General features: G+C 52.5%; 1 protein-coding gene across 4 annotated transcripts; it reads right to left on the bottom strand.

Moving 5' to 3' along the window:
- Window positions 1-758: 758 nt before the first annotated feature.
- Window positions 759-26710, bottom strand: KANK2 (KN motif and ankyrin repeat domains 2). Of its 4 annotated transcripts, XM_043466577.1 has the most exons (13): window positions 26605-26662; window positions 24956-25170; window positions 23875-23990; window positions 22154-23365; window positions 10885-11061; window positions 10685-10787; window positions 9198-9449; window positions 8470-8557; window positions 7729-7948; window positions 6379-6521; window positions 4002-4202; window positions 3827-3916; window positions 759-1917 (listed from the first exon to the last, which is right to left on the bottom strand). In XM_043466577.1, the coding sequence occupies exons 3-13, from the start codon at window positions 23909-23911 to the stop codon at window positions 1864-1866; spliced, it is 2577 nt and encodes an 858-aa protein (XP_043322512.1). In that variant the 5' UTR covers window positions 23912-23990; window positions 24956-25170; window positions 26605-26662; the 3' UTR covers window positions 759-1863. The 4 variants fall into 4 exon arrangements, with proteins under 4 accessions (XP_043322512.1, XP_043322515.1, XP_043322516.1 ...); XM_043466580.1 differs by lacking the exon at window positions 24956-25170 and having other exon boundaries at window positions 26605-26710; XM_043466581.1 differs by lacking the exon at window positions 26605-26662 and having other exon boundaries at window positions 9198-9437; window positions 24956-26231.
- Between the last annotated feature and the right edge of the window lie 488 nt (window positions 26711-27198).

Raw genomic sequence — 27198 nt, 5'->3', positions numbered from 1 at the left:
ACCACGCCCAGCCGAAGGGGTAAGGGCAGGGAGAAGGGAACACACAGGGATAAATATGGACTCATGGTGGGGGTGGGGGGTGGGGGGCGCGGTGGTCAGTGATCTGCTTCTAGAAGCTTAACTAAAATAAACGCACCCACGGCTCCACGGCCGGACACATAGACACACAACTCTCGTACCGCTTCTCAAAGCTGCCCAAAGCTGTGGCCTCCTGTCAGTGGTCACCCCCAGCCAGCTTGGGTTTCCCTTCCTTTTCATTTACACACACAAACGGGGGTGTCTCTCTCCTTTGACCATCCAAGCTCTCTTGTCTTAGGTCCTATCCCTTCCATCATAATCAAAGTGAGCAGACTCCATCAGGCCAGGAAACCTACTTTTCTAGGAGAGAAGCCAGCACTTGGCTTTGTTGAATGAACGCGTGTAGTGCCGAGGGCTTGACCCGTCTTGCTGGGGTTTTAGCGCCCACCCTGGTGGCTATGCTGAGAGCTGGACAAGAGAGGGCAGGACGTCTAAAGACTAAATGTTCTCACTCCCCGGTCGCAAGGCACTTTTTGAGGCTTAGAACCTGTCCCCCTCCTCCCCTCCCTGTTTCCTTTTCTCTTGCTTTTTTGGTCACAAAAGGAAGGAACGGGAAAGAAAACTATGTTGCGATTCTGAGACAAAATAGGCCATGCAGGAAACTGCGTGTATTGGGAGAGCCCCGTTTCCAGCAGGCTGTGTTCCAGGCGGCTCCGGAAAGCCTGTAGGTTGTTTTAAAAAAAAAAAAAACAACAACAAGCAGCTGGCCCTTGTTTGGTTTTCGGCAAAGCTCTGTCTCTTTAAGTTTGCACTGGGAGCCCTCGGGGGCAGCCAACTTTTAATCGAGCACACATGGGATTTCTGGAACTGGGCCTATGCTTGCCAACAATCTCATGCCCTGTTTTCTTTCCTTAGAGGAGAGACATTCTGGAGGTCTGGGGAGAAGGATGGCCTCGTCACTGGGGTTCTAAGCCTAGGAATGTAGGCACCCCTCTGGGGACTGGGTTCATTTCCTACATGTCCAGGTCTAAAGGATTTTCTAGGAAAATGAATATTTGCTAGGGCCCCCCTGCATGGAGGAGATTCTGGGGAATCTCAAGAAAGGCACAACTTGCACACCTCGGCTGCTGGCTCCTGAGCCCCACACCTTAGTGGGGCGGGGGTGGGTGGGGGGTTGCTTGCAGTGGGAAGAACAGAAGGCAGAAGAAACGACTATACTTCCCGCCCCGGGTGACAGAGACAGAACCTGCTTTGTGAAGAGGCCACAAGAGAATGCCACCAAGAAAGTCGCCTGAGCAAGGGGCAGCAGACAGAACTCAATTGTATACCAGAGAGTTAAGCGGAGGGGGACTGGGTGTCAGGCCACTCTTGATGATGCGATCTGTGCGTAACATTTAGGCTTAAAGTGAAAATACACGATTCCAGTGACTTTCAAATTTGGCAAAAAGTAAGTGATTTTTCCCCCCTTTCCCCCTCCAACTGTGTGATTCAGAAATACAATATTTTTCCCTCTTACCCTCCTCCATCTGTAATTGCCAGTTGATTGTTCTCAGCGTTCCTCACAAACCCACGCCTCAGAGCCAGCCACTGGCGCCGATTTACATACGAGTTTAGCTCCAGTCTGTGCTGCGGCTGCTTTGAACCAGGGTACTGGGAAAAAACCCACTTTCATCTGAAGTCTCCACGCTGTTGGGGTCTCCCCCTGGGAAGCAGAGGAAAACCCCGATTGCCTTTGATCCTGGGACCTTGGTGGATCGAGTGGGGGCTGGCCAGGGAGGAGATGAGGGACAGTTCTTTCCGGGGCTGCCTGGTCCCCAGGAGTGGCACCTGGGGCTCTTCTCACGGCTACTCCTCTGCAGAGGATGACGCAGGACTCTCATCATCTGACATCGGGGCAAACTGAAATGAGAGGCAGAATTCCTTTAGTTTGGCCTCCCCTTGGGGGTCTGAGGTGGCGACTTTGCTGGCTGGCCCTGCGCCTGTGGTGAGTGAGCAAGAGGCCATGGTCCCTTGGCCTCAAGGAGATGACACTGCTGGGGAGATAGCTTCACAGACGCTCACAGATGAATGCAGTGGAGGGTTCTCCCTGAGTGATAAGGTGGAGTGACAGGGGAGAGCAGGTGGTCTGGCAGGGTGACCTCTGAAGGATGTTGGGGGGGCACCCAAGGGGCAGGGTGTTCCGGGCAGGGGAAACAGCAAGTGCAAAGGCCCTGAGGCAGGAGCGGCAATCGGGCCAGTGTGGCTGGAGCAGAGTGAGCAAGGAAGGGGGAGGTAAGAGTGGAGGGAGGGGGGCTTTGAGGATGACCCCACTCCAAGCGGGGTGGGAGTCACAGAGGGCTGTGAGCAGAGGAGGCCTGTACCCCGACTCAGGTGCTCACAGTGACCTCTGGCCACTTTGGGGAGGACGGTGGAGGGGGCAGTGAGGATGTGAGCCAGAGAAGCAGTGCGGAGGCAGCGGCAGTGCTCCCAGAGGACAATGATGGAGGATTGGGATCCATCCCTGTGGAGCCCTTGGGAGCAGGACCACGTGTCAGACAGCAGGACACCACCCAGCCCCATCACCCCCATCTCCCAGTGTGGACATGGAGGCCCAGAGCTGATCCCAAGGGGATCCCCTGAGCACCTAAGACCCTAAGCAGTGATGCTGAGAAGACTCGGAGTCTCACAAAGAACCTGCAAGCTGAGCAGGAGCCAGATGGTTTATGTCTCAGCAACCTTCTCTCTCCTGGACTATTTGAGGAAACTGCTGTGGTAAACACCTACCTCGCCACCCTCAAACCTGGCCCCAGACATGCATCAGGGAGGCCAGGGCAAGTGGGAGGTGGGGGTGAGGAGGAGCGGGCAGAGAGGTTCCAGTCTGAAGTCTGGATTCACACCCTAAGGTCTCTGCCCCTTCCTGTCTGTGAGGCTTTGGACCAAGAATGGAACCTTCTAAGTCTCAGCTTCCCCACCTGAAAAATGGTCACAGTAACAGTACATTATGCAGCTGAATAGGGTTCTTGTGGAGGGTTCTGGAAATTCTGCTCGGGAGGCATTTGGTATACAGTCCATTAGACCAGCAGGCACTTCTCAGGTGGCTCAGTGTAAAGAATCCGCCTGCCAATGAAGGAGGCGTGGGTTTGATCCCTGGGTTGGGAAAATCCCCTGGAGGAGGAAATGGTAACCCGCTCTGGTATTCTCGCCTGGGAAATCCCATGGACAGAGAAGCCTGGTGGGCTACAGTCCATGGGGTCGCAGAGTCAGACACGACTGAGCACACACACATGCCGTCAGACTAGAAGGGCTTGTCCCTTTCATCAGACAAGGGCATGCTTTGCAGACCTATGAGGACTGCCCCTGCCTCCCCCATCAGACTGGAAGGGCTTTCTCCTCCATCAAGCATTCAGGACACAACGAACATCAATCTCATCCTCCTGTTAGGCTTCCAGAAGAGCATTTTGCTAATGGGCATGATTTTTTTTTTTTTAAACCCAGATTTCTAGGGTCAAATCTGAGAAATCCCCCATTAAGACACAGTTAGGCTTCTTTACAGTGAAACTTCTCAAGGCCTTGAATACAATGACACACTTCGAGTAAATGCCAAAGTCCCCCGCATGGTGATGAAGAACACGATTTGGAACCAGACAGATCTGGTTTGAATCCTGTGATAACCAGTATAGCTGCACAGTCTTAGCTCTTGTGTCTTGTCTCCTCATGGGGGCACCATGAAGGTTCAACAAACAGCTGACTCTGCAGCCCTTGGTGTGGTCCCTGTATGCCATCCTCCATCAGAGCCCCCACCCCCTTCCCAGCTAGGGCTGAGACTCACCGAGCACTTGATGTTCATGTGGGAATACAGCATGGACGCAATTTCACTGTGTCCCGCATCCAAGGCCACCATCAGAGCCGTGCTCCCATCCTGCAAAGCATCGGTTGCCATGCTGATGCCCCGCGCTGTGCTCCCACCCACCCACCCCCCTGGGCGCGCCAGGGCGGGGACTCACACGGTCGGTGATGGAAATGTCGCAGCTGGGCACGGCCAGCAGCAGCGCCGTGATCTCCTTGTGGCCGTGCTCGCAGGCGCACATGAGGGCCGTGGAGCCGTCGTCATCTTGGACGTTGACGTCCGCCTCGCAGGCGAGCAGGGCTTTGACCACGTCCACCCGCCCGTGGCTGACCGCCAGCATCAGGGCTGTCTGCCCCGCCTGGACAGGGCAAAGGAATAGGCTTATGGATCATGCAGGCCCCGGAGGGTGACACCCCTGCTCCAGAACCTTCCATGGTTCCTGAGTACTCTGATGCTAACTGCACCTCCATTCATGGGCCTCCTTCTACATTTCGGACAATCCTACCTACCACTGGGCCTTTGTACTTGCTGATCCCTTTTTTTCCCTGCTGGTTCCTTCTCATCCCTCAGGTCTCAGCTTAAATATCTCCTCCTTGGGCACATGCTGTGTCTCCCCATCCCTTGGTGGTGGTGGTGTTTAGTTGCTAAGTCACATCTGACTCTCTGCAACCCCGTGGACTGCAGCACGCCAGGCCTCCCTGTCCCTTACTATCTCCCAGAGTTTGCCCAAGTTCATGTCCATTGAGTCAGTGATGCTATCCATCCGTATGTCCACTTAAATCAGATTCCTAAGTCACAGGTACAAACATAAGTAAAGTGTGTTGAGCTAAGAATTGTACACTTTCTGTCTACAAGTTGGTGGTGGTTTAGTGGCTAAGTCGTGTCTGACTCTTGCGACCCCATGGTCTGTAGCCCACCAGGCTCCTCTGTCCATGGGATTCTCCAGGCAAGAATACTGGAGTGGGTTGCCATTTCCTTCTCCAGGGGATCTTCCCGACCCAGGGATTGAACCCAGGTCTCCTGCATTGCAGGCAGATTCTTTACCGACTGAGCTACGAGGTTAAATCTCAACAAAAACCAACGTCCAGGGAATTCCTCTGTGGTCTGGTGCCTAAGCCTCCCAGCTCCCAATGCAGGGGGCCTGGGTTCCATCCAGGTCAGGGAACTGGATCCCACATGCCACAACTAAGACCAGGCAAAGCCAAATAAAGAAATTATGCTCTGTGACAAGAGCTAAGACACAAAAGGACACAATACTACATGACTCCGTTTATATAACAGATCCCTAACAGGCAAGTCCGCAGAGACAGAAAGCAGGCTGAGGGGGCTGGGGCTGGGGGAGGGAAGGGAGTGAAGTGATAGCTGCGGGTGCCGGGTCTCCTGTCCGTGTAAAGGTGTTCTGGAGGCAGACAGAGGTAGAGGTCGCACAGTACTGCAGCTATGCTAAATGCTACCCGCTTGGTCATCTTAAAAGGGTTCATCGTATGTGCATTTCACCTCAATTTTTAAAAAAGTAAACCACCTGGACACATACCCAGAAAAGATGAAAACTCTTAATTCAGAAAGATACTTGTACCCCAATGCTCATTGCAGCACTTTTACAATAGGCAAGACATGAAAGCATTGACAGATGAAGAGACCAAGAAGATGTGGTACAATGGAATACGACTCAGCCATAAAAAATAATGAAATAATGCCGTTTGCAGCAACATGGATAGACCTAGCGATGATCACACTAAGCAAAGTAAATCAGACAAAGCCAGATATCATATGATATCACATATATGTGGAATCTAAAAAAGTGATACAAAAAAAAAAAATAAAATAAAAAAGTGATACAAATAAACTTATTTATAAAACAGAAACAGACTCACAGACATAGTAAAAAAAAACTTACGGCTACCAAAGGGGACAAGGTGGGGAAGGAGAAACAAATTAGAGGCTTGAGATTAACAGATACACACAACTGTATATAAAATAAACAACATGGTCCTACTGTATAGCACAGGGAACCTTATTCAACACCTTGTAATAACCTATAATGAAAAATTATATATATATGTATATATACAACTGAATCACTTTGCTGTACACCAGAAATAACACATTATAAATCAATTATACTCCATTAAAAAAAAAACACACCTAAACCACTAATACAATTATTTTAATTAAAAATAAATCAGTAAAAAAGCAAGCAGGGTCTGGGACTTCCTGGTCAGCCAGTAGTTAAGACTCCAAGCTCCCAAAGTAGGGTGGCCCAGGTTTGATTCCTGGTCAGGGAACTAGATCCCGTATGTGGCAACTAAGATCTGGCACAGCCAAATAAATAATTTTTTTTTTTTAAAAAAGATTGGGGCTCTGGAGCTAGACCCCCAGGTTCAAGTCCCCCTCCTCTAGTTGAACCCTGAGGAAATGAATACTTCTCTGTGCTTCAGTTTCTCTGCCTGTGGAGTGGGGGTTCCTGCCTTGGCTCTGGGCAGGGCTAGGACATCGTCAGTGGGAAGGGCTGTGCCGGCGCCGAGGGCCTATACCTGGCTGGCTTTGGCATTGACGTCTCCAAGCCGGAAGAGCTGTAGGACGGTCTGGATGTCATCCTGGGTCTTCAGGGTGGCCAGGGCGGTGAGCATGATGGGGCTGTAGCCGGCGCGGTTCTGCTTGTCCACCTGGCAGACACCTGCCGGGAGTGGGCCAGGAAGACATCGGGTCTCAGACCCCCGTGATGCTGGCTGGGGGAGGGGCCCTGAGGACCAGGCCACGTCTCTGCCATCAGACTGGAAGCCTTGTTCACTACCATAATGAGCGCTGGGGATCATGTCTCCTCCATGAGTCTAGGTGTGGACTCACTCCTTCTTTTTCTTAGACTGACAACCCCATTCTGCCCCTGGGTCCCCATCTCTCTTATGGGAGCAGCTCCTAACAGTGAAGTCTGTGACTCCTCCATCAGACTGGGCTCCCACATTTAGGGCTGAAAGTAGGATTTGTGTCTCCCTCATTAATCTGAAAGGCCCCCTAGTCATCTTTCAGTTTGGCCTATGTCTCCTCCATTAGACTGCGGGCTCTGCCTCCTTCATCAGATTGACTAGTGGAGAGTCACGTCTAATTGCGGACCACGACTTGTCTCTGAGCCCCAGATGGGAAGCCACATCCTTTCCTCAGATTAGGGTTCCAGGGGTGTCACCTTTGTTATACAGGGGTCACTGGGGTGGTAGAAGGGCCACGTGTTTTCCATAAGGCCATGGCTGCCTTTTCCAGGACACTGGGGCCACAGGTAGGGCCTCTATCCCTTCACCAGCGTGGGAGGGCGGTATCTCCCCCATCAGACTGGGAGGGAGGCGTCTCCACCATCAGACTGGGAGGGAGGCGTCTCCCCCATCAGACTGGGAGGGCGGGGGAGTGTCTCCCCCATCAGACTGGGAGGGCGGCATCTCCCCCATCAGACTGGGAGGGCAGTGTCTTCCCCATCAGACTGGGAGGGCGGGGGAGCATCTCCCCCATCAGACTGGGAGGGAGGCATCTCCCCCATCAGACTGGGAGGGCAGTGTCTTCCCCATCAGACTGGGAGGGTGGGGGAGTGTCTCCCCATCAGACTGGGAGGGCGGCATCTCCCCCATCAGACTGGGAGGGCAGTGTCTTCCCCATCAGACTGGGAGGGCGGGGGAGCATCTCCCCCATCAGACTGGGAGGGCGGCGTCTCCCTGATCAGACTGGAAGGGCAGTATCTCCCTCACCAGACTAGGAGGGTGAGATCTCCCCCATCAGACTGGGAGGGCGGTGCCTCTTCCATTAGACTATGAGGCTGGGAAGCAATGTCTCCTCCATCAGACTGGGAGGGTGACAGCTCTCCCATCACTGGGGCCCCCTGCCCCGATCCCAGGGCTCACCACTGTCTAGCAGCTGCCGCACCACGGGGAAGTTGGCGTGGGACACGGAGTAGTGCAGCGCGGTGTTGCCATTGCTGTCGGCGATGTTGACCACGTAGTCCAGCAGCCGCGCCGACATGGCCCGGAAGGTGACCAGGTGGCGCCGCACGAGCTCCGGGTGGGCGTCGCTGCGGCAGGCCAGGCGCAGCCACTCCTGCAGCACCGTGGTGTAGGCCACTTTCTGGACGCGGGCCGGGGAGAAGAGGGGCGTGAGGGCCACGGCAGCCCACCCCGGCCCAGGGGAAACCCACCCTGAACCAGAGGGGATGTGTGGGCGCCCCACCCTGGGTGAGCCCCCCTGGAAGAAAGCGTAGTGTCCCCTGCCCTAAAGGGAAGTGTAGACCCTGTGGTCCTAGGTATGTCCCCAGAGGAAGGTGTGAGCATCTCCACCCTGGATGGGATCTTCAAGGTCAAGTGTACACACCCATCAGAGGAAATACAGCTGCCCCTTCCTCAAGCCCCGGAAGGAATAGGAACCAAGGCTAGCTTTGCTGGCAGGTGATCATCTGTGGCCCTCCCTCCTCCCTGACGCCTCTCCAAAGACCACGACTCAAGTCTCGGAGCCCCTCGCCCACCAGCTCCCAGCTAGGATCCTGGGGTACCCATGATCCAAAGCACAGTGACACACTGTGGATGAGGAGAAGCCAGGGTGGGGGTGGAGGAGAAGGAGCCCCCCACTTCAGGCCCAGGGCCCCACCGTACCAGCTCCCGCTCAGTGAGGGCTTTGGGGTTCTCCAGGTACTTCTCCAGGGCCAGGCAGGCTGAGATGAGGTCAGGACTCAGCTCCATCCTGCCAAGGGCAGACGAAGGGGAGTTTATCTCAGGAGCACTCGCCTCAGCCTCCTGGGTGTCCTCCACCCCCCATGTCCAACTGGGGTGCTCACAGAGGGTCTCAACACTGTGCCCCATGGCCCTCACCCAGTCCTGCCAGGGCTCCCCTGAGTGGTGGAATCTCAGACCCCCCTCCTTCTCAGACACTTTTACACAGCACCCCCAAGGGGCAGACACAGGCGACACATAGACCCCAAGAGAAAATGGACACATGGGTCAAACTTTATTCCAAATGGCCAGCAGCAGATGGAAATCTTTTTCTGAGGATGGATTTTTCATCAGGGGGAGAAATAGGAGACATACACAGGATGGACAGGTGGGGCAAAATGTCCCAAAGAAGGTAGGTGACTTAAGAACAGACTTGGCCTGCCCCTTAAACCCTAACCCCAACAGCCCAAATTGCCCCCCTCAGGCCCTTTATCAAAGCCACTAGACCTTCAGATGCCCAGAATGAGAAAGCGTGGGGTTCACTAATTCAGACTAAGGTGTACATGACTGATGGGAGTTTCCCCTCAGAGGGCTTGAATGGTGGGATCTTGGCAGAGGTCACCCTCTCTGCCCCAGACCCTGCCTGAAGCCCTCCCACCCAGAAAACTGACCGGATCTCATCTTTTGCACTTGATCCTGATGCCCCCTCAGCTGTGGGCGTGTGCAGAGACTCCTGCTTCAGTTGAGACTCCTCCCGGCTCGTCTTGGCCTTCACCGTCTCCTTGGGCCTGAGCTGGGGGGCTTCGGCCACACTCGGAACCCTCTCCTCTGGCTCTGGGGCCTCGTTCTCTGTGCTCTCATTGTCCGAGAAGTTCTCTGCAGTACTGGAGTCCTCGGAGGAGGACTCATACCTGGGGGAGACGCTGTAGGTGGTAGGGGAGGGGCACTTGACCTCTCTGGGCCTCAGTTTCCCCATCCATTAAATGGGGATGGTGGCACTATGAAGTTGACAGGGCTCCAGGGATTCAATAAGTGCTCAGTAAACACTGCCTGTGATGGTGATCATGTTTGGGGGATCAGGGAGGGGCAGTGCTCTCCACTTCTACCCTTCGGTACCTGTTACACTTTGCTGCTTATGCTACAAAGTGTGTTAGTCACTCAGTTGTGTCTGACTCTTGCGACCCCATGGGCTGTAGCCCACTAGGCTCCTTTGTCCATGGAATTCTCCAGGCAAGAAGACGAGTGGGTTGCCATTCCCTTCTCCAGCAGATCCTCCTGATCCACTGATTGAACCCAGGTCTCTCACATTGCAGGCAGATTCTTAACCATCTGAGCCACCAGGGAAACCGCTTTGCTCCTTACACAGGTGTGGTACTGATTCAGACCCTCGTCCTACTGCAAATAGACTCTCGTGCTTTTTGCTCTCTCGTGACAGTCTAAGCTTCTGTGCCTGGCATTCAAGGCCCCCAACTCTTTCTGCTTCCCAGGCCTCCCATTTTTTTTTTTTCTTATTTTTTAAGATTTTTTTTTTTTTTTGGATGCAGACCATTTTTAAAGTATTTATTGAATTTGTTACAATATTATTTGTTTTATGTTTTGTTTTTTTGGCTGTGAGGCAAGAGGGATCTTAGATCCCCAACTGAGGTTCGAACCTGCATCCCCTGCACAGGAAGGAGAAGTCTTAACCACTGGACCGCCCAGGAAGTCCTCTCCCACTTTTCATGTCATGGCTTCCTCTTGCCTCGGAGCGTTTATCCAGGATGTGTCCTCCACCAGGAGACCGTCACCCCCAACTCCGCGCCTTACAAGGGTCTGTTTGTCCTGCAGCACACTTGTTCCCCTCTGTCGGTGACTCTCCTCAGGGCCATCTCTGCCTCCTCCAGGGCCCCCTCACTGCCTGAGCATCCCCACCATTGCTCCGACCATGCTGGGCTGGGACCGCCCATCAGTGCCCCAGGTCACAGTGGACCAGGAGCTCCAGGGGGGCAACACAGCACCTCCCATGGGGCAGTGTGATGCAGTGGTTACAGCACCAGCTCAGCACCGGACTGACGAGTCAGTCCACCAGGCCTCCCTGTGCCTCAGTTTCCTCATCTGTCTCCTGTGCTTTGGTTGAATGAATGAATCAACGTGAGGGGCTCAGCCCAGGATCTCTCACCTGCCGTTGACCCCCACGAACTGGAGGCTCCTCCGGTGGGCCTCTGGGTCTGTGGGCTCCTCTTTCTGCTTCATGATGGACCGCACGCCTGCCTGGGCCCCTCCTGGAGGGGGAGGGGTGGTATCACGAGAGTCTCCCAAAGCCAGACCCCAGGCCTGGGCTCCAGGCGCCCGGTCCTCCATGCAGCCACACCTGCTTACCTGCACCCCCAGCATCCTCAAACTCCGATTCCTGACAGGCTGCTTGCCTGATGGGCTCCTTGATGGTGGTGTCGTTGTGGACAGGCACCTGGCCTGTGTTCTTCTCTGGCTGCGCCTGGGTGGCCCCCTCAGACTCCGGGGGCGATAAGGACGATTCTGCAGGAGCCTGTGGGTGACCTGCAGAGACAGGAGAAGAGGCGTTTACTGCAGCTAACAACAGCAAAACAAGAACAGTAATAATAGCTGCCTCTTGTCACCTACGCGGGGCCAGGTGCTCCAAGGGCTAATTCTTGCATTACTCCATCAAAACTTCCCACGTGGAAGCTGGATTGTTACAGATGAGGAAACTGAGACCCTGAGGGTGGCCTAAGGTCACCCTGCAAAGAAGTGGCAGGATCCATTCCAGGTCTGGTTTGTCACCTGCCTCACAGCCAGTCAGGGAATGTCACGTGACCCCTATAATCCTGGCTTGTGACCTCCCCTCTGACATCATACTGAGTGTTGTCCGGAAACTACAGCTGAAAATAGTGGTCATGGTCAGGACTCAAATCTCCTGCAAAAGAGCTGTGTGACCTCAGGCAGGTCACGACATTTCCTACATCATGACGCCATACACGCTAAAGACAGTAACGTGAGAGAGAGGGCTTAAAACACCACCTGCACAACAATAGCATGACGAACATTTGTTAAGTCAAGAGAACTGTCAGCTACATTTTGATAAAACTTACTAAAAAAAAAAAAAGAAAAGAAAAAAAAGACTTACTATTCTCACTTTATAATATTATTTCAATATTATAAATTATTTTATAATATATATTTTATAATATATTTTATAGTTATATTATATAACTATATATTTATAATATATTATAAATATTTTAACATTTATATTAAATATTATATATTTAAATATATTTATATAAATATATAATATTTATATAAATATAGACTATAAATATATAAATATTATATATTTAATATATTTAAATATATTTATATAAATATATAATATTTATATAAATATAGAAATATATTTATATTATATAAAATAATATTGTATATTATATTATAAATATTTATAATATATAATATATATTATTTTATAATATAATTTATAATATAATATTATTTCATATTATAAATATCTATAGCGTTGTTCTGTAGATAACATTTTGTACCTGGTTTCCTGCTTCTTTATTTTCAGCATTAAGCAGGTGCTCCTTTTAATAATCAGGACAAAGAAGAAATAAGTGTAGCCACAGGGAGTGGACAGAAAAAGAAAAAAACAATAAGGGCTATTAGAAAAATAAAGTTAAAACCCCACCCAGGGGGGTTTCACTCTGGGTCAATGAAAATGTTCTCGGGGTGGATGGTGGGGACAGTTGCATAACAATGTGAAATGGACACTCAGACATGGTTAAAATGAGACTTTTTATGTTATGTGTGTGTGTGTTAGTCACTCAGTCGTGTCTGACTCTTTGTGACCCCATGGATTGCAGTCCTCCAGGCTACTCTGTCCATGGGATTCTCCAGGCAAGAATACTGCAGTAGGTAACTATTCCCTTCTGCAGAGGTTCTTCCCAACCCAGGAATCAAACTGGGGTCCCCCACATCGCAGGCAAATTGCTTACCATTGGAGCCACCAGGGAAACCCTATGCTATATGTATTTTATCATAATTAGGGGAAAAAACGCCCAAGTTGGTCTGAGAACAAAGGTGACATTGTAGGACTCAGGATCCCGAGGGTGCCCACTGCGAAAACAGGAGTGGAGTTGGCAGAGAGTTCCAGCCCCGGATCACCAGCCTGGAGCCAGGAACAGAAGTCCTGAGACCCTGAGTGGCTGCCCGGGTCTCAGAACCCACTGAGGTTCCCCCCATCTCAGGCCACATGTGGCTTCCATGTCCCCACTTTACCAATTCATTTTAATTCCCTTTAACATTTAACTTTTTTTTTGACAACTACAGCAACTACTTCCTCAAGTCCATGGGCGACACTCAACTTGAGCTAGGAACAGGGAGTAAACACTTCACACAGCAGAGCACATCGAACGGATGAGACATTGGCCATAAAAGCTTCCGACAGCGCCCCAGCCCAGGGCGGGGCTGGCCCAGGCGGATTCCAGAGTCGGGAGCTCCAACTCCCATGGGGAACCGAGAGCAAACGCCAGGTTTTTACGGGAATCTGATTTTTTTTTTTAAAAATCTTGTCAATAAATTCACATCTGACAGACAAAAAAGCACTACGTGGTCAAGTGGAAAGTAACAAGAGACAGTGGAAAGTATCACCATCGCCCAAAGTCAGACTTCCTGATGGAAACACCTGGGAGGTCTGTTACTTAAATTCAGGTAAAGTAACATTATGCTCCAGGTTTCCCTGGTGGCTCAGACCTTAACGGTAAAGAATCCGCTTGCAATGCAGGATGCCTGGGTTCGATCCCTGGATTGGGAAGATTTCCTGGAGAAGGAAATGGCAACTCATCCCAGTATTCTTGCCTAGAAAATTCCATGGCCAAGAGGAGCCTGGAGGGCTACAGTTCATGAGGTTGCAAAGAGTCGGACACGACTGGGAGACTAACATTAACAACATTATGTTCAGAAAAGAAGCCAGTCACAGAACAAATGTTGCATGATTTGCAGGATCCCACTTGCACGAGGTCCGTAGAAGAGTTAAATCCACAGAGATAGAAAGTAGGATGGCAGGTGCCAGGGGCTGGGGGAGAAGGATGGGGAGTAAGTGTTTAAAGGGGACAGATATTCAATTTGGGAAGACAGAAAAGTTCTGGGAGGCCTCCCTGGTAGCTCAGTGGTGAAGAATCTGCCTGCCAATGGAGGAGACGTGGTTAGATCCCTGGTCTGGGAAGATCCCATGTGCCTCAGGGCAACTAAGCCCATGTGCTTTTGCTACTAACTACTGAGCCTTCGCTCGAGAGCCCACAAGCTGCAACTACGGAGCCCACGTGCCACAACTACTGAAGCCCGCTCACCCCACAGCCTGTGCTCCACAAGAGAAGCCACCGCGGCGAGAAGCCCGAGCACCGCAACGAGAGAGAACCCTTGCAGCAGTGAGGACTCAGCACAGGCAAATAACTCCATAAAATAAAATAAGAGTTCTGAACATGGATGGTAACGTTGGTTGCACAGCAATGTGAATATGTTTATTGCCACTGAGAAATGGTTAAGAGAGTTTTATGTTACATGCTGTTTACCCCAAATTTTTTAAAAGTGGGAAAAAAAAAAAAAGAGTGAATCGGAGCAGCACTATGGCCCCTTTAGCCCCATGGAAGAGCAGGCTCTGCCCTTCAAAACCTGGGATGGCTCCTTCCAGTTGTGAGAAGTTAAAGGTCAGACACTGCAATACTAAAATAACAATAACAGAACTGATAATAATTATTGTTATTCTACTGGGAAATGGAGCGAACCGTGACCAAAATTTATATGGAAATTTATATGGAAGAACAAAAGTCCATGGCCAGCTAAAACGGGCAGGGATGGGGAAGCTGGCTTAGGAGAGAGTAACACGTCTTCCCAAAGCCACAATAACGAAATCAGTGGGGCATGCTTGCAGGAAGAAATAGGCCAAAGGAGGTGAGCAAAGAGGGCTCAGCACAGACCCCAGGTGAGAGAACTGGGGGTAAAACAGAAGTGTTTGTGCTCACTCGCTCCTGTCCGACTCTTGGCAGCCCCGTGGACTACAGCCCACCAGGCTCCTCTGTCCAGGGGTTTCCTAGGCAAGAATATTGAAGTAGGTGGTCATTTCCTTCTCCAGGGGATCTTTCCAGATCAGGGATTGAACCGAGCCTCCTGCACTGGCTGGGGGATTCTTTTCCCACTGAGCCACCTGGGAAGCCCAGTAGCAGCCCTGCGTGGAGCAAGCCTACGGGCACCATTTTTCCAACAGCATTTGGTCCCTTCGTGTCTCTGTGTCATGTTTTGGTAATTCTCAGAATATTCCAAGCTTTTTCATCATTATTGTATTTTTTATGGTGACCTGTGATCAGTGGTCCTTGATGTTACCATTGCAAAAAGATTATGACCTGCTGAAGGCTCAGACGATGGTTACCACTTTTTAGCAATAAAATATTTTAAAAATTAAGGCATGAACATTATCTTTTTAGACATAATTCTATTGCACACTTAATAGGCTACACTAAAGTGTAGATATAACTTTCATATGCCCTTGGAAACCAAAAAAATTGTGGGACTCGCTTTATTGTGGAGGTCTGGAACGGAACCCACAAATCTCTGGCATATATTCGAAAATTGCTAAACGATCAGGTCTTAAAAGTTCTCATCACAGAAAAAAAAATTATAACTGTGAGGTGATGGATGTTAAACCTACTGTGGTTATCATTTTTGTGATATATACATACATATATACATGTATATACTGTCACATACATATATATGTATATACTGTAATCATCAATGTGTACACCCTCAACTAATATGAATACTATTACTTATAATAAGTAGGAAATGGCAACCCGCTCCAGTATTCTTTGTCCCATGGACAGAGGAGCCTGGTAGGCTACAGTCCATGGGGTTGCAGAGTCGGGTACGACTGGGCAACTGGGCACAGCAGAGTCAACTAATATAATTTATGTGTCAATCATACCTAGATAAAGTGGAAAGAATTAAAAATTTAAAAAAGAAATCTGAGATGAGTTTAATGACATCAACATTAACAGTTAAAAAACTCTTGGTTAAAACTATTTTGTTAAAAAATAAAACCTCTTAAAAAAATAAAAATAAAAAAACCAAAAACCTCTTAAATTTAACTGACAGAAGAATAAAGGCTGTGGAAAGATAGTCATGATGCCAAAAACAGGCAAAGAATTATCTTTTTTAGAATAGGCGTTAACAAAATTTTTCTGTCCTGGGCCAGATAATAAATACTGTGGGTCATAAGGTCTGTTGCAAACAATACAAAAGCAACCCTAGACGGTATATAAATAAATGGGCCTGGCTGTGTTCTAATAAATTTGAATTTCATATAATTGTGCTCATATCACACAATGTTACTCTTTTCACATTGTTCAACCATTCAAAAACACAGAAACCACTCTGAGCCCATGGGCTGTGTGAAAACAGGCAGCAGGCTTCATATGGTCCTGCAGGCTATAGTTCGCCAACCCCTATTCTGGAAAATGCCAGGAACATCTCAAAATTGCCCCAAAGAAAAAAATAGAGGCTACGACTAAGCGAGTCACTAGAGAGACTTGTGAAACATATATGGTGATGCTCAACCCCACCAGAAATCAAAGGAATGCTATTTAAAATAAGGAGATACCACCTTGGACAACTGCATCAAATGAGCAAAAAAATTAGAGAGATAAACAAACTCTATGTTACTGTGGATGAAGGGAAAAGGATACTTCAGACCCAGCCATGGTTGGTGGGAGTGTGGCCAGGGAGAAATTTCCGGAGAGAATCAGACAAAATCTGGAGTGAAGTTGTGCCTTTCCTGTAACCCAGCAACCCCACGGGACAGGACGTGTAAGGACGAAGCCAGTACTATTCAAAGCAGCCAGGAGTTGGAAGTAACCCAGGTGTCCACCAAGGAGGGGATCATATAAGAAACTGTAGCACATACCTAGAGCAGAAATCTATGCAGTCATTAAAAGTGACAAACCACCAGATCAGGGTGGAGAATTCCAAAAGAGAGTGTAGAGAGGAAAAAATAAGAAACAGAAAGAGATTTTTTTTTCCTAAAGCACAATACCATTTTAGGAAATTAAACATGCCTAGGGCATATTTTTCAAGAACACTCAAATATCTAAATAAGCTTCTGGAAGGTGGGTTGCAAGGAATGATATTACAATGGGGGGGTATGACAGAGCAGGGGGTGATGAATCACAGCCTGTGGGCATGGTTTTTACATTTTTAAATGGTTGGGGAAAAACTGAAAGAAGGAGTCTCTTTGGGACATGTGAAAATTACAGGAAATTGAAATTTCAGTGTCCACACATTAAGTTTTATTGGTACATAGCCACATTAGTTCATTGATGTATTGGCTACCCTGCTTACATGCTACAAAGGTAGAGCTGAAACATTAAACTCATCAAAATGTATACATTAAAAATGTGCAGATTATGAAAGAGACTCACAGACTTAGAGAAGGAACTTACGGTTGCCAGGGAGGCAGGGGGAAGGATGAGGAAAGGGGTAGTTAGGGAGTTTGGGATGGACATGTACACACTACTGTATTTAAAATGGATAACCAACGAGGGTCTACTATACAGCACACGGAACTCTGCCCTCAGTGTCTGGCAGCCTGCCTGGGGAGGGAGTTTGGGGGAGAATGGATACACAAATATATATGGCTGAGTCCCTTTGCTGTTCACCAGAGCTATCACAAACTTGTTAATCAGCTATATACAAAAAACACAGAATACAATTTTTTTACACGTGCAGATTTTTGTATATTACACATACCTCAGGAAAGCTGGGGGAAAAAAGAACTGAGCAGAACCGAGTCAAGTCATTGCAACAGAGATCAGATGCCCCACAAAGCTGAAAATATTTATCAATCCTCAACATTGAGGGTGGAAGACAAAGGTGAAAAAAGAATTAAAGTCAAACAAGAGAGGTGCCATGCCTAGCTCCATGGGGCTAGTGAAATTCGGGCCATGGGCCCAAGAATTAGATTAACTCCTTAGGTCCAAAAGAAATTTTTAAAAAATTTAAATCACTTGGCCAACTAGGGCAGGAAGGGAGAATCCACAGCATGGGGTTAGCGGGGTCGGGGGGATAAAGCAATTTGCTAACAGATATCATGGTCCTTAAAAATGCTCTTCTAGGAACTTCCCTGGAGGCCCAGTGGTTAGGACTCGGTGTCTTCACTGTGAAGTGAAGTGGCTCAGTCGTGTCTGACTCTTTGCGACCCCATGGACTGTAGCCTACCAGGATCCTCGGTCCATGGGATTTTCCATGCAAGAATACTGGAGTGGGTTGCCATTTCCTTCTCCAGGGGATCTTCCCGACCCAGGGATCGAACCCGGGTCTCCCGCATTGTAGGCAGATGCTTTACCGTCTAAGCCACCAGGGAAGTCCTGTTTTCACTGAGAGGGCCCCAATTCAATTCTTGTCCAGGAACTAAGATCCTGGGAAGGTGCATGGGGCAGCCAAAAAGAGAAAAAGCAGGAGATGAAAGGTTCCCACAGAAAGAAATTTGCATGGCACCTTTGGTGGCTCAGATAGTAAAGAATCTGCCTGCAATGCAGGAGACCTGCGTTCGATCCCTGGGTTGGGAAGATCCCCTGGAGAAGGGAATGGCAACCCACTCCAGTATTCTTGCCTAGATAATTCCATGGACAGAGGAGCCTGGCGGGCTATAGTCCACGGGGTTGCAAAGAGTCGGACGAGGCTAACACCTTCTTCTTTCTGACAGTAAAGAGTCACCCGGCTATTAAAAGATAAACAGCATGTTCCAATAATTTTTTTTTTTTTGCCACACCTTGCAGCGTCCAGGATCTTAGTTTTCTGACCAGGGATTGAACCCCGCACCCTCGACAGTGAAAGCTTGGAGACCTAACCACTGGACCACCAAGGAATTCCCTTAAAACTTTTTAATAACATAATGAAATGTCCCTGGGATAATGTTAAATCAAAGAAATCAGAGGATTTAAATCCTGGCTTTGAAAACTATGGACAAATTCCTTTACCACTCAGTGCCTCAGTTTCCACATCTGTAAAATAGAGATAGAAACGCCACCCACTTCCAAGCTGTACTGGGGGTGTCAATGAATTAAGATACAAAAAGGACATCACATAATGCCCTGGCCCACTGTAAGGGCTGCCTAAATGCTTTTACATAGAAAATAAGGCAACACAAATTCCATCAGCTACATGTTGCCGGACTCCAAAAATACATATTATTTTCTTCATGAGAAAAAAAAATCGGAAGGAAAGAAGTGTCGATAGCAGCTGTGTCTGGGCAGTGGTGGGTTTATGGAGCTTTTATTTAGTGTTCTAGAGTCTTCTGTCTCAGTTGGTAAAGAATCTGCCTGCAATGCAGGAGACCCTGGCTCAATTCCTGGGTCAGGAAGATCTACTGGAGAAGGGATAAACTACCCACTCCAGTATTCTTGGGCTTCCCTTGTGGCTCAGCTGATAAAGAATCCTCCTGCAATGTGGGAGACCTGGGTTTGATCCCTGGTTGGGAAGATCCCCTGGAGAAGGGAAAGGCAACCCACTCCAGTATTCTGGCCTGGAGAATTCCATGGACTGTATAGTTCATGGGGTCGTAAAGAGTCCAACACGACTGAGCGACTTTCACTTTACAGAGTCTTCTGTACTTTCCAAACCTTCCACAAAGAATATGAATTGCATTCATAGGACTGTGTTTCAAACAATAACACAGGAAATGTCAAAGCCTTGGGGAGACCCCACGGATGCACGTGCCTGGCTGCCCCTTCTCCCAGGAATCTCTCTGTGGTGCCTTTGAAAGGTGAGGGGTGAATGAGAGTTTATGGGGGTCTCCGGGCCTCTGCCTGTCTCATCCACCTTTGCCAGCCTGAGGTGACAGCTGCCTCTCACCCCTCCTGCCCTTCGCTGCAGCTAGCAAATTCTAGGTGGCAGAAAGGCTGGACCCCTCCCAGCCTCCTTATTGACCTATGCATGACCAACCTAAGTGATCAAAACATTTGTCAAGGATTTCCCTGGCAGTCCAGTGGTTAAGACCCCGTGCTTCCACTGCAGGGGGCACGAGTTCAATCCCTGGGTGGGGAGCTAAGATCCCACATGCCCTGCAGTGGAGCCAAAAAACAGAAAAACAAAGCATGTGTCAAGAAACCACCCAGGTGCTTCTTTTCTCTCACATCTTGGCTCAAAGAGCCAACAGCGAACCCCTGAGCACCTACCAGTGCCTGATACCATCCTGAACACACAGCATGAACCGATGCATTTCAGCTCACACTGATCTGGAGCCACTGGGTGGTCGGAACCACCACCCAGCCCCCCTCACCCCGGTTTGCAAATGTGGCACAGAGAGGTTAACCAGCTCGCTCAAGAGCACGGACCTAGGGAGCAGGGAAACCAGAATTTGAACACGGGCCTCCACGCCATCCAACCACCACCCATCCCACATCCGTTTTATTTGCTTCAAACATGTGTCCTCTGAAATGATTTTTCTTCACTTGTTTCTGGTGGGCTATTTGTTTATTGCAGGGGCTTTTCGTCTGTCTTGTTCACTGCTGTGTCCCCAGTGCCTAGAAAAATCTAGCACATGGCAGGCACTCAGTAAATATTCGCTGGATGAGAAGGCAATGAAATGAATTAGCACATGCCAATTCTGCCCAAGCGAGGCAGAGACTGGGGCTGGCTGCAGCAAGAGGGAGTTAAGTGAGACACAGGAAGAACTTCTGGGGGGTGACTGCTTGCACAAGGTAGGGACACGGCTAGGTCTGTGTGTCCTGCAGGCAGGAGGCCCCGTGGCTGCGCTGGGAGGCACGTCTGGAATGGAGGTGGCCTCTTAAGAGATCCAGAGGCTGGGCTGGGCGGGGCCTCTGGCTGGGGGCCAGGGTCGCAGGGCTGGGTGTTTGGGATAGACACAGAACACAGGGTGGAGTCCAGAGCTGGCCAGGAAGAACATGGGGAAGCAAGAAAACACAGCTGGGACCCCGCCCTCCAGCTTGTACCCTCTGGTGCCTCTACAGGCTCTGGCTACCTGATATTATTTGAGACTTAGATGAGGAAATGGGCTGAATCTTTGAGGCATGCTATAGGTTCAGAACAGCCTGGTCTCAGATCCTGGATGTTTGACAAAGGACATGTGAAACTTCTCTGCAAACCTCAGTTTCCCCAGTTATGACAAGAATTGACCTGAAAATTATTAGTAGGGGGGCTTCCCAGATGGCACAGTGGTAAAACATCTGCCTGCCCATGCAGGAGACACAAAAGAACATGGGTTCAATCCCTGGATCAGGAAGATCCCCTGAAGTAGGAAACAGCAACCTGCTCCAGTATTCTGGGCTTCCCTGGTGTCTCAGATGGTGAAGAATCTGCCTGCCATGCAGGAGAGCCGGGTTTGATCCCTGGGTCAGGGAGATCCCCTGAAGAAGGGAATGGCAACCCACTCCAGTATTCTTGCCTGGAGAATCCCATGGACAGAGGAGCCTGGCGGGCTACAGTTCATGGGGTTGCAAAGAATCGGACACAGCTTAGTGACACAATAACTAATAGCAGAAGTAGCAACACACAATGGTTAAGTGCTTACTGTATGCATGCACTAATTCAGAAGAATCCTAGAGGTGTGGACCGTCACAAGGCCACGTCACAGACAGGGAAGCTGAGGCCCAGAGAAGTGAAGCTGATCATTCAGGTCACACAGTAAGGGGTGCAATTTAAACCCAGGTGACCTTGCTACACAGCCCACTGTCTTAACCTCCTCGGTGGGTGAAACACTTAACAGCGCCGTCAGCACCAGACTGGTATTAGATAAAGAACAGCTGTTAGGATTATGAGTCATTCTGGCAGCGTCTCCCAGGGGCCTCAGGACGGCGGTGGTGGGGCAGCTGCTATCCTGAACATCCCACATCCCCTTTCCGAGCATGAGGACTCAGCAGTTCCTCCAGGGAGCATCCCCTTCCTCCCTCTGGACTTGGGTGGGGCTCCTCCACCCCCAGGATCTGGGTCTGGGCAGCGAGAGACTCAGTGATTAGCTCAGTGAGGAGCAAATGACCCAAGTCAACCAAGAAGGGTCACCCCTGGGATTTTTACTGGTGCTATCTGGATTGAGGGGCTCCCTTTCCTTTTATGAGCTGCCTCAACAGATGTCAGGAGTGGTGTGATCACCTCTGCCTTCCTGAGAGAGAAGCTTCCAGAATGCACAGAGGAAGAGAAAGAGGGAGGTAGAGATTCCTGAGGCTATTTGAGCACCTGGATCCAGCTATGCCTGAAGCTGTTACTCAGTTACATGAACAACAAACACATTTCCTTTTTCATGGCCTGAGACTGGTTTTCTGCCAATCAGGGAAGAATTTTTTTTTTTGCCCAACAACTGACAGCCTTGGGGACCTTCACCCAAATACCTCCTATTGTCCACACATTTATAATGTTCTAGACATGAGCAGACACCTAATTCTTCAGATACCTAATTTCTTCACATGGTCCCTAGAGGGAGTGAGTCGGCAGCACAAGTGTCCCCTTTGCACAGATGAAGAAACTGAGGTTCTGATTGCTGGTGGAAGAACAGGGTGGAGGCTGGACCCCAGCATTCAGAGAAAAAGGAGGGACCCTGCACCGCCTGCCCCCACCTACTACGGCTCACCTGCTGCCCCATCACAGCTGCGCTCTGTGATACTGATCTTCTTCACCTGGTGGACGTTGCTGGTGGATGCAGTGGGCGCTGGGGACACTGTCTCCATCACCTCGTGGCTGCGGAACACAGGGGGGCTCTCGGCCCCGTTGGATGTCGCCAGGGCCCGCAGCCCTGCCCCGTAGGGCTCCAGACTCTGGGCCCGCTGAGCAGGGGCTCCCGCCGCTGTGCTGGCCACCACCTCCACCTCTCTCGGCCCCTGCACCACCCGGACGGTGTCCACACGGACTGGGCTGTCTGGCGGCGGCCAGGCCTGGGGCTGGAGGTCGGCCTGCCGGGCTTGAGCTGCCTGTAGCTCCTGGAGTGCTTTCTTGAGCTGGGTCTCCAGCACGGCCACCTTAGCGGCCAGGGCTGCCTCCCCATCAGGCACGCCCAAGTCCCGCTCTCGGACCCAGGTGCCCACGCTCCGGGTCTCGAGGGCCACTGGGTCCTCGGGGGCCTCGGGGAGGTCCAGGCAGAGCTCGCCACGGCCCCGGGCTCCTGCGGGATGGCCCAAGAACTTCTGGCTCTTGAGCTGCACCGTGAGTTGTCGCTTCTCCTCCTGCAGCACCGACAGCTTCACCTGGAGCACGGGGATCAGTTTCACCTGCTCTTCCAGCTGCCGCAGCTTCCGCAGGGCCCCCGCCATCTGCTCCCGCACGTGGGTCAGGTGCCCGGCGCTGGGTGCCACTGGCGTGGACAGTCCTGATCCCCGCGGTGTCGGGGGCGGCAGCCCCACGCCCACCAGTGAGCTCGTTGAGCCGGCCGCGCTGGGGGTCAGGGAGCCCAGACCGGCAGGGGTGGCTGCCTGGTCCTCCAGGCGGCGACGGGCATCCAGCAGCGTGCGCTCCACTCGTGGGTTGAAGCCACCGCGTGTCTCCAGGGCGCCATACTGCGGGTAGAAGCCACGGCCGCAGTAGGAGTAGGCCGAGTGGCGGCTGTCCCCACTGGCATTGGAGCAGAGAGACTCGGTGGACGTCCACCAGGAGCCGGGCCCGCGGGGCAGGGAGCCCAGGCGGGGTCGGCGCTGCACGGCCACCCGCCGCAGCGTGTGGCCCTTCTCGATGTCGTCCACGTACTTGAGAAAGTCCAGGTCTAGGCGGTAGCCGTAGGGCGTCTCCACCGAGTAGGGGACCTCAGGCTCTTTAGAGGGGAAAGCAGGCGGGGAGGCTGGGCCGGGGGTCCCTGAGGTAGAGAGAAAAGCCAGCACCTCTGAACACTGTGGTCCCCTCCTGGGGGCAAACTGGGTGAGTCTGCCCCTGGGTGAGTCATGACTTACTGGCCCAAAGGATGGGACACCACTGGCTGCTCAATGCTCAGCTGTAAGTCTCAGACCCCTTCCCCACCCCAGTCTCAGGCCCCTCTCCACCTCCCCAGCCCAAGGCAAGGCCTTGTGTCCCCTGTGGACCCTCCCAGGGCAGGGCTGTGCTTCCAACCTCCCAACTGAGTCAGGACCCTGTCTCCCAACTCAGACCAATCGCCTTTCCTGAAAGACCCTGTCTCTTCCATTAGACTGTCGAGGGCAGAACCGAGTTGTCCCCATTCAGACCCTCAGGATAGAGCTGTGTCCTACCCTCAGCCCCGCTCAAGTCAGAACCCCTTCCCTCCTCCAGACCACACAGGACCTGGCCTGTGTCCCTCACGCCCCACCTCCCACCCCAAGGCTGGGCCCTCTTCCCCACGAGACCCCTGACCTGGGAAGGGGGCTGACACGTGCAGCACCTGGGCCATCCTCTTGCCTGCAGAGCTCCTCGGGTGTCTCTGGGGGGGACTGTGAGTCAGACCACCTGCAACACCGGCTGAGGTTTACCTGGGAAGGGGGGGAGAGGGTGTGATGACACCCAGAGTCAGGAGTCTGCAGGGGGAGGGGAGGTGACCACCCCTCCCCACTGCCCCCTCCTCCCCAACTTCCCTCTTTCCCTGGGCGTGGGACCCTCTCACAGGCACACACCCGTCCTGCCTATGGAAAGGGTTGGGGGGGGCCCCCACAGCCTGGAACAAAGAAACCAAACCTCACGGTCCGCCCGCACATCTGTCCAGCCCCTGGACAGGCTCCAGCTGTTCCCACAGCCCCGCCTCCACAAGGCCCCCCACCAGGGGCAGGGGGGGTGGGGTGCTGAAGCCTGACAGGCGCCACCCTTCCTGTGCCCCCTCCCCTCAGCCCAGGCAAGAGCTGGCTACCAGGACAGATGGGGGCTTAGATGGGCAGATGGGGGCACTAATGGGGAGACGGCCAGCCTTCCTGCAAGGATCTGGGGAGACAGAGACACAGGGGCACAAAGAGAAAGCAAAGGGTAGGAGACCCCCAAACAAGAGCTGGGTCCGGCTGGGCAGTGGCGGGGGGTTGGTAGGGAAAGTTGGGGGGAGGCAGCAAGGAGCAAAGCCTTTCCCCTTTATGGAAACAATTTTCTCTAAAAATAAACAGTTTCGCTGCCGGGCTACACGAGAACTTCCTGCTCCCCCCTACCCCCCCCAGGATGCGTCCGGCTCGGGGGCTCGGGGGCGCAGCAAGGATAGAAGGCGGGTGGAGGCCCTGGAAGTCACGGGGGTGCAGGGAGGAAGTAAGGGGGTGCCGGAGGCTGGAAAGAGGAGGGACAATCAGGGCCTCTCACTAACCTGCACCCCCAGACCTGGAGGATGGCCAGGGTACTTCCGTCCCCCACACTCTGACCGAGTTTGGCCAGTCCTTTCTGCTGTCTGACCTCTAACCACCCTGCTGCAGAGGTTCCGGCCCATCCCACTCTTTTCAGGCTGTGGCTCCAGGGCAGTGGGTACCTGGGAGGATGGGCCAGGTGGAGCACCTGCTGGGCATGAAGGCGGGGCCGGAGCTCCAGGGGCAGCCGAGCTTGTCTTGTCTCACGTCCTCCTTGCTTACTTAGCCTCTTGCTTGTCTCTCTCCACGTCTCTCTCTGTCTCTCCACGTCTCTGTCTCTCTGCACTTCTCCCGCCCTGTCTCTCTACGTCTCTGTCCTCACTTCTCCTTTCAGTGCCTGGAACACACAGTCATCCAATTGGAGGAAATCTGGCTTTCCACCTGCCTGAAGGGTCACCCCCTGCACAACAGGGAAGTGATCGAAAATATTTTCTGGGGACCTGAGAGAGACTAGAGGCAGGAAGCAGGAATGGTACCCTGTGGAGACCCCTGGAGGTGAAGGTGGTGGGGTGAATAATAGTTTAACTATAATTATCATCCGGGCAACTCCTTTGATCATGACAACCCTACCAGGGGGGTAGTTATCACCGTGTATTACGGTGTCTTGGGTAAGATGAAGTGTTTTGGGACACAGAAACACACAATGGGGACTTCCCTGGCGATCCAATGGTTACAACTCCATGCTTCCAATGTAGGGTGCACGGGTTCGATCCCTGGTCAGGGAACTAAGATACCACACACCAGTGGGGCGGCCAAAACAAAAAGAAAAAAATACACAGTGACTTGTCCAGGGTCACTTAGCCCGAGGAAGTAGCTGGGTCTGGATTTGAATCCTTAGCTTGGTAGATTCCCCTCACTGCCAGCCAAGCCACCCACACACCCATTTTCCAGGCAGAGAGACTGAGGTCTGAAGCCATGTGGCCACGCTCCATGTGACCGGCTAAAGGTGGAGAAAGCAGATGGTGGGGGAAAGGGTAGCGGCGGTGGGTGTCTGAGGCCCAGGCTTGTCTCCTTCTATGAGACCCCTGGAGCAGGCGAGCACACGGGACAGGACAGAGGGAGACAGAAAGGGGGACAGGACACTCCACGAGGGGACAGGGAGGTGGCTCAAGGAAGTAAGGCGGGGTCCCAGGGAGGCGGCCCGATGTCCAACGGGGTCTCCCTAAAGCCCGGGTCCCAGGCCAGCCTAGACGTCTCTGGGGTCTTCTCGCTCCTCTCCCCGTCCCAAAGACCGGGGCGAGGAGGACCCCGCCCCGTGCAGGGAGGGGGCGGGGCCTGCGGGGTCCCCAGCTAATGGCAAACAGCTGCAGCTCCCCACGCCGGCCCAGCCGCTAGGCCGAGGCCCAGCACGGCCGGACGCCCGGCCGCCTTCCCGCCGCCTGGGGCCTGGCTCCGGCCCGGCCGCGGAGGAGGGCGAGGGAGGACGAGGGAGGGAGGAGGGGGACGGGACAGAGGTAGAAAGGAGGATGGAGACAGGGGAGAGGGGCAGCGGGGAGGCAGTGATGGGGCGAAGGGATAGGGGGGTACGGATGGAGGATGGGGTTGGGAGAGACCAGCAGGGACAGGGTCAAAGATAAGGACCGCGCAGAGGCGCGGGGACCGCGACACTCAAGTCCGGAAAGTTTGCGCAGAGATGATGGAGCTGGAGGCAGCGGCTAGTGGAGACCGGCGAGATCGCGCCCTGGGCTTGAGAGTGGGGTGGGGTGGGGTGGGGACCACGCTCGAACCCTGAACCGGACTCGAACCCCGACCCAACCCGGGTCCTACTCGCCTCGCGCGCTCCGGCCGCCGCTGTCCCAGCGTCCCGCCGCCCGTGCGCCCTCCGCGCGCCGCCGCCGCCCGACCGACCAGCCCTCGGCGGTAGCTCCGCCCCGCCCCGCCCCCTCGGGGCCGGCCCCGCCCCCTGTCGCCTGCAGCCGTGCCAACGTGGAGGGGGATGGTAAGGGACACGATCGCACCTGGACGGCAGGTGTGTGCGCGAGTCGGGGTGTCCGGCCTCGCCCCCTCCTCCAGTCCCAGGGACAGTGTTCCCCAACTGCTGTCTTCCCCGGCCCGCTGCAGCTGGGCTGCTGCGGGGGGCGGGAGGGGGCGGGGCTGGCCGGAGTCCAGCTCCTGGAGGGCGGGCGGCGGCGGTGGTGGTGGCTGCGGGAGGTCACCCCTCCCCCAGCCGCCCAGCGCAGGCCTGGTACAGTGTGACGTGACCACCGCGGGGCGGGAAGGGAGGGGTGGGTCAGCGCGAGGCCGCAGACCTCAGCCAAGGCCTGAGCTCCATGGCCAGCCAGACCTGGTTTCCAGTCGCCACACCACCAAGCCTCTTAACTACTGGCTGCCTCAGTTTCCCCATCTGTAAACCGGGATAAGAATG

Source organism: Cervus canadensis, chromosome 4, assembly GCF_019320065.1.
Source record: "Cervus canadensis isolate Bull #8, Minnesota chromosome 4, ASM1932006v1, whole genome shotgun sequence".
In the NCBI taxonomy this organism is placed as follows: domain Eukaryota; kingdom Metazoa; phylum Chordata; class Mammalia; order Artiodactyla; family Cervidae; genus Cervus; species Cervus canadensis.
Note: the sequence above shows the minus strand (reverse complement) of the source record. Positions and strands in the feature narration are given on the sequence as shown.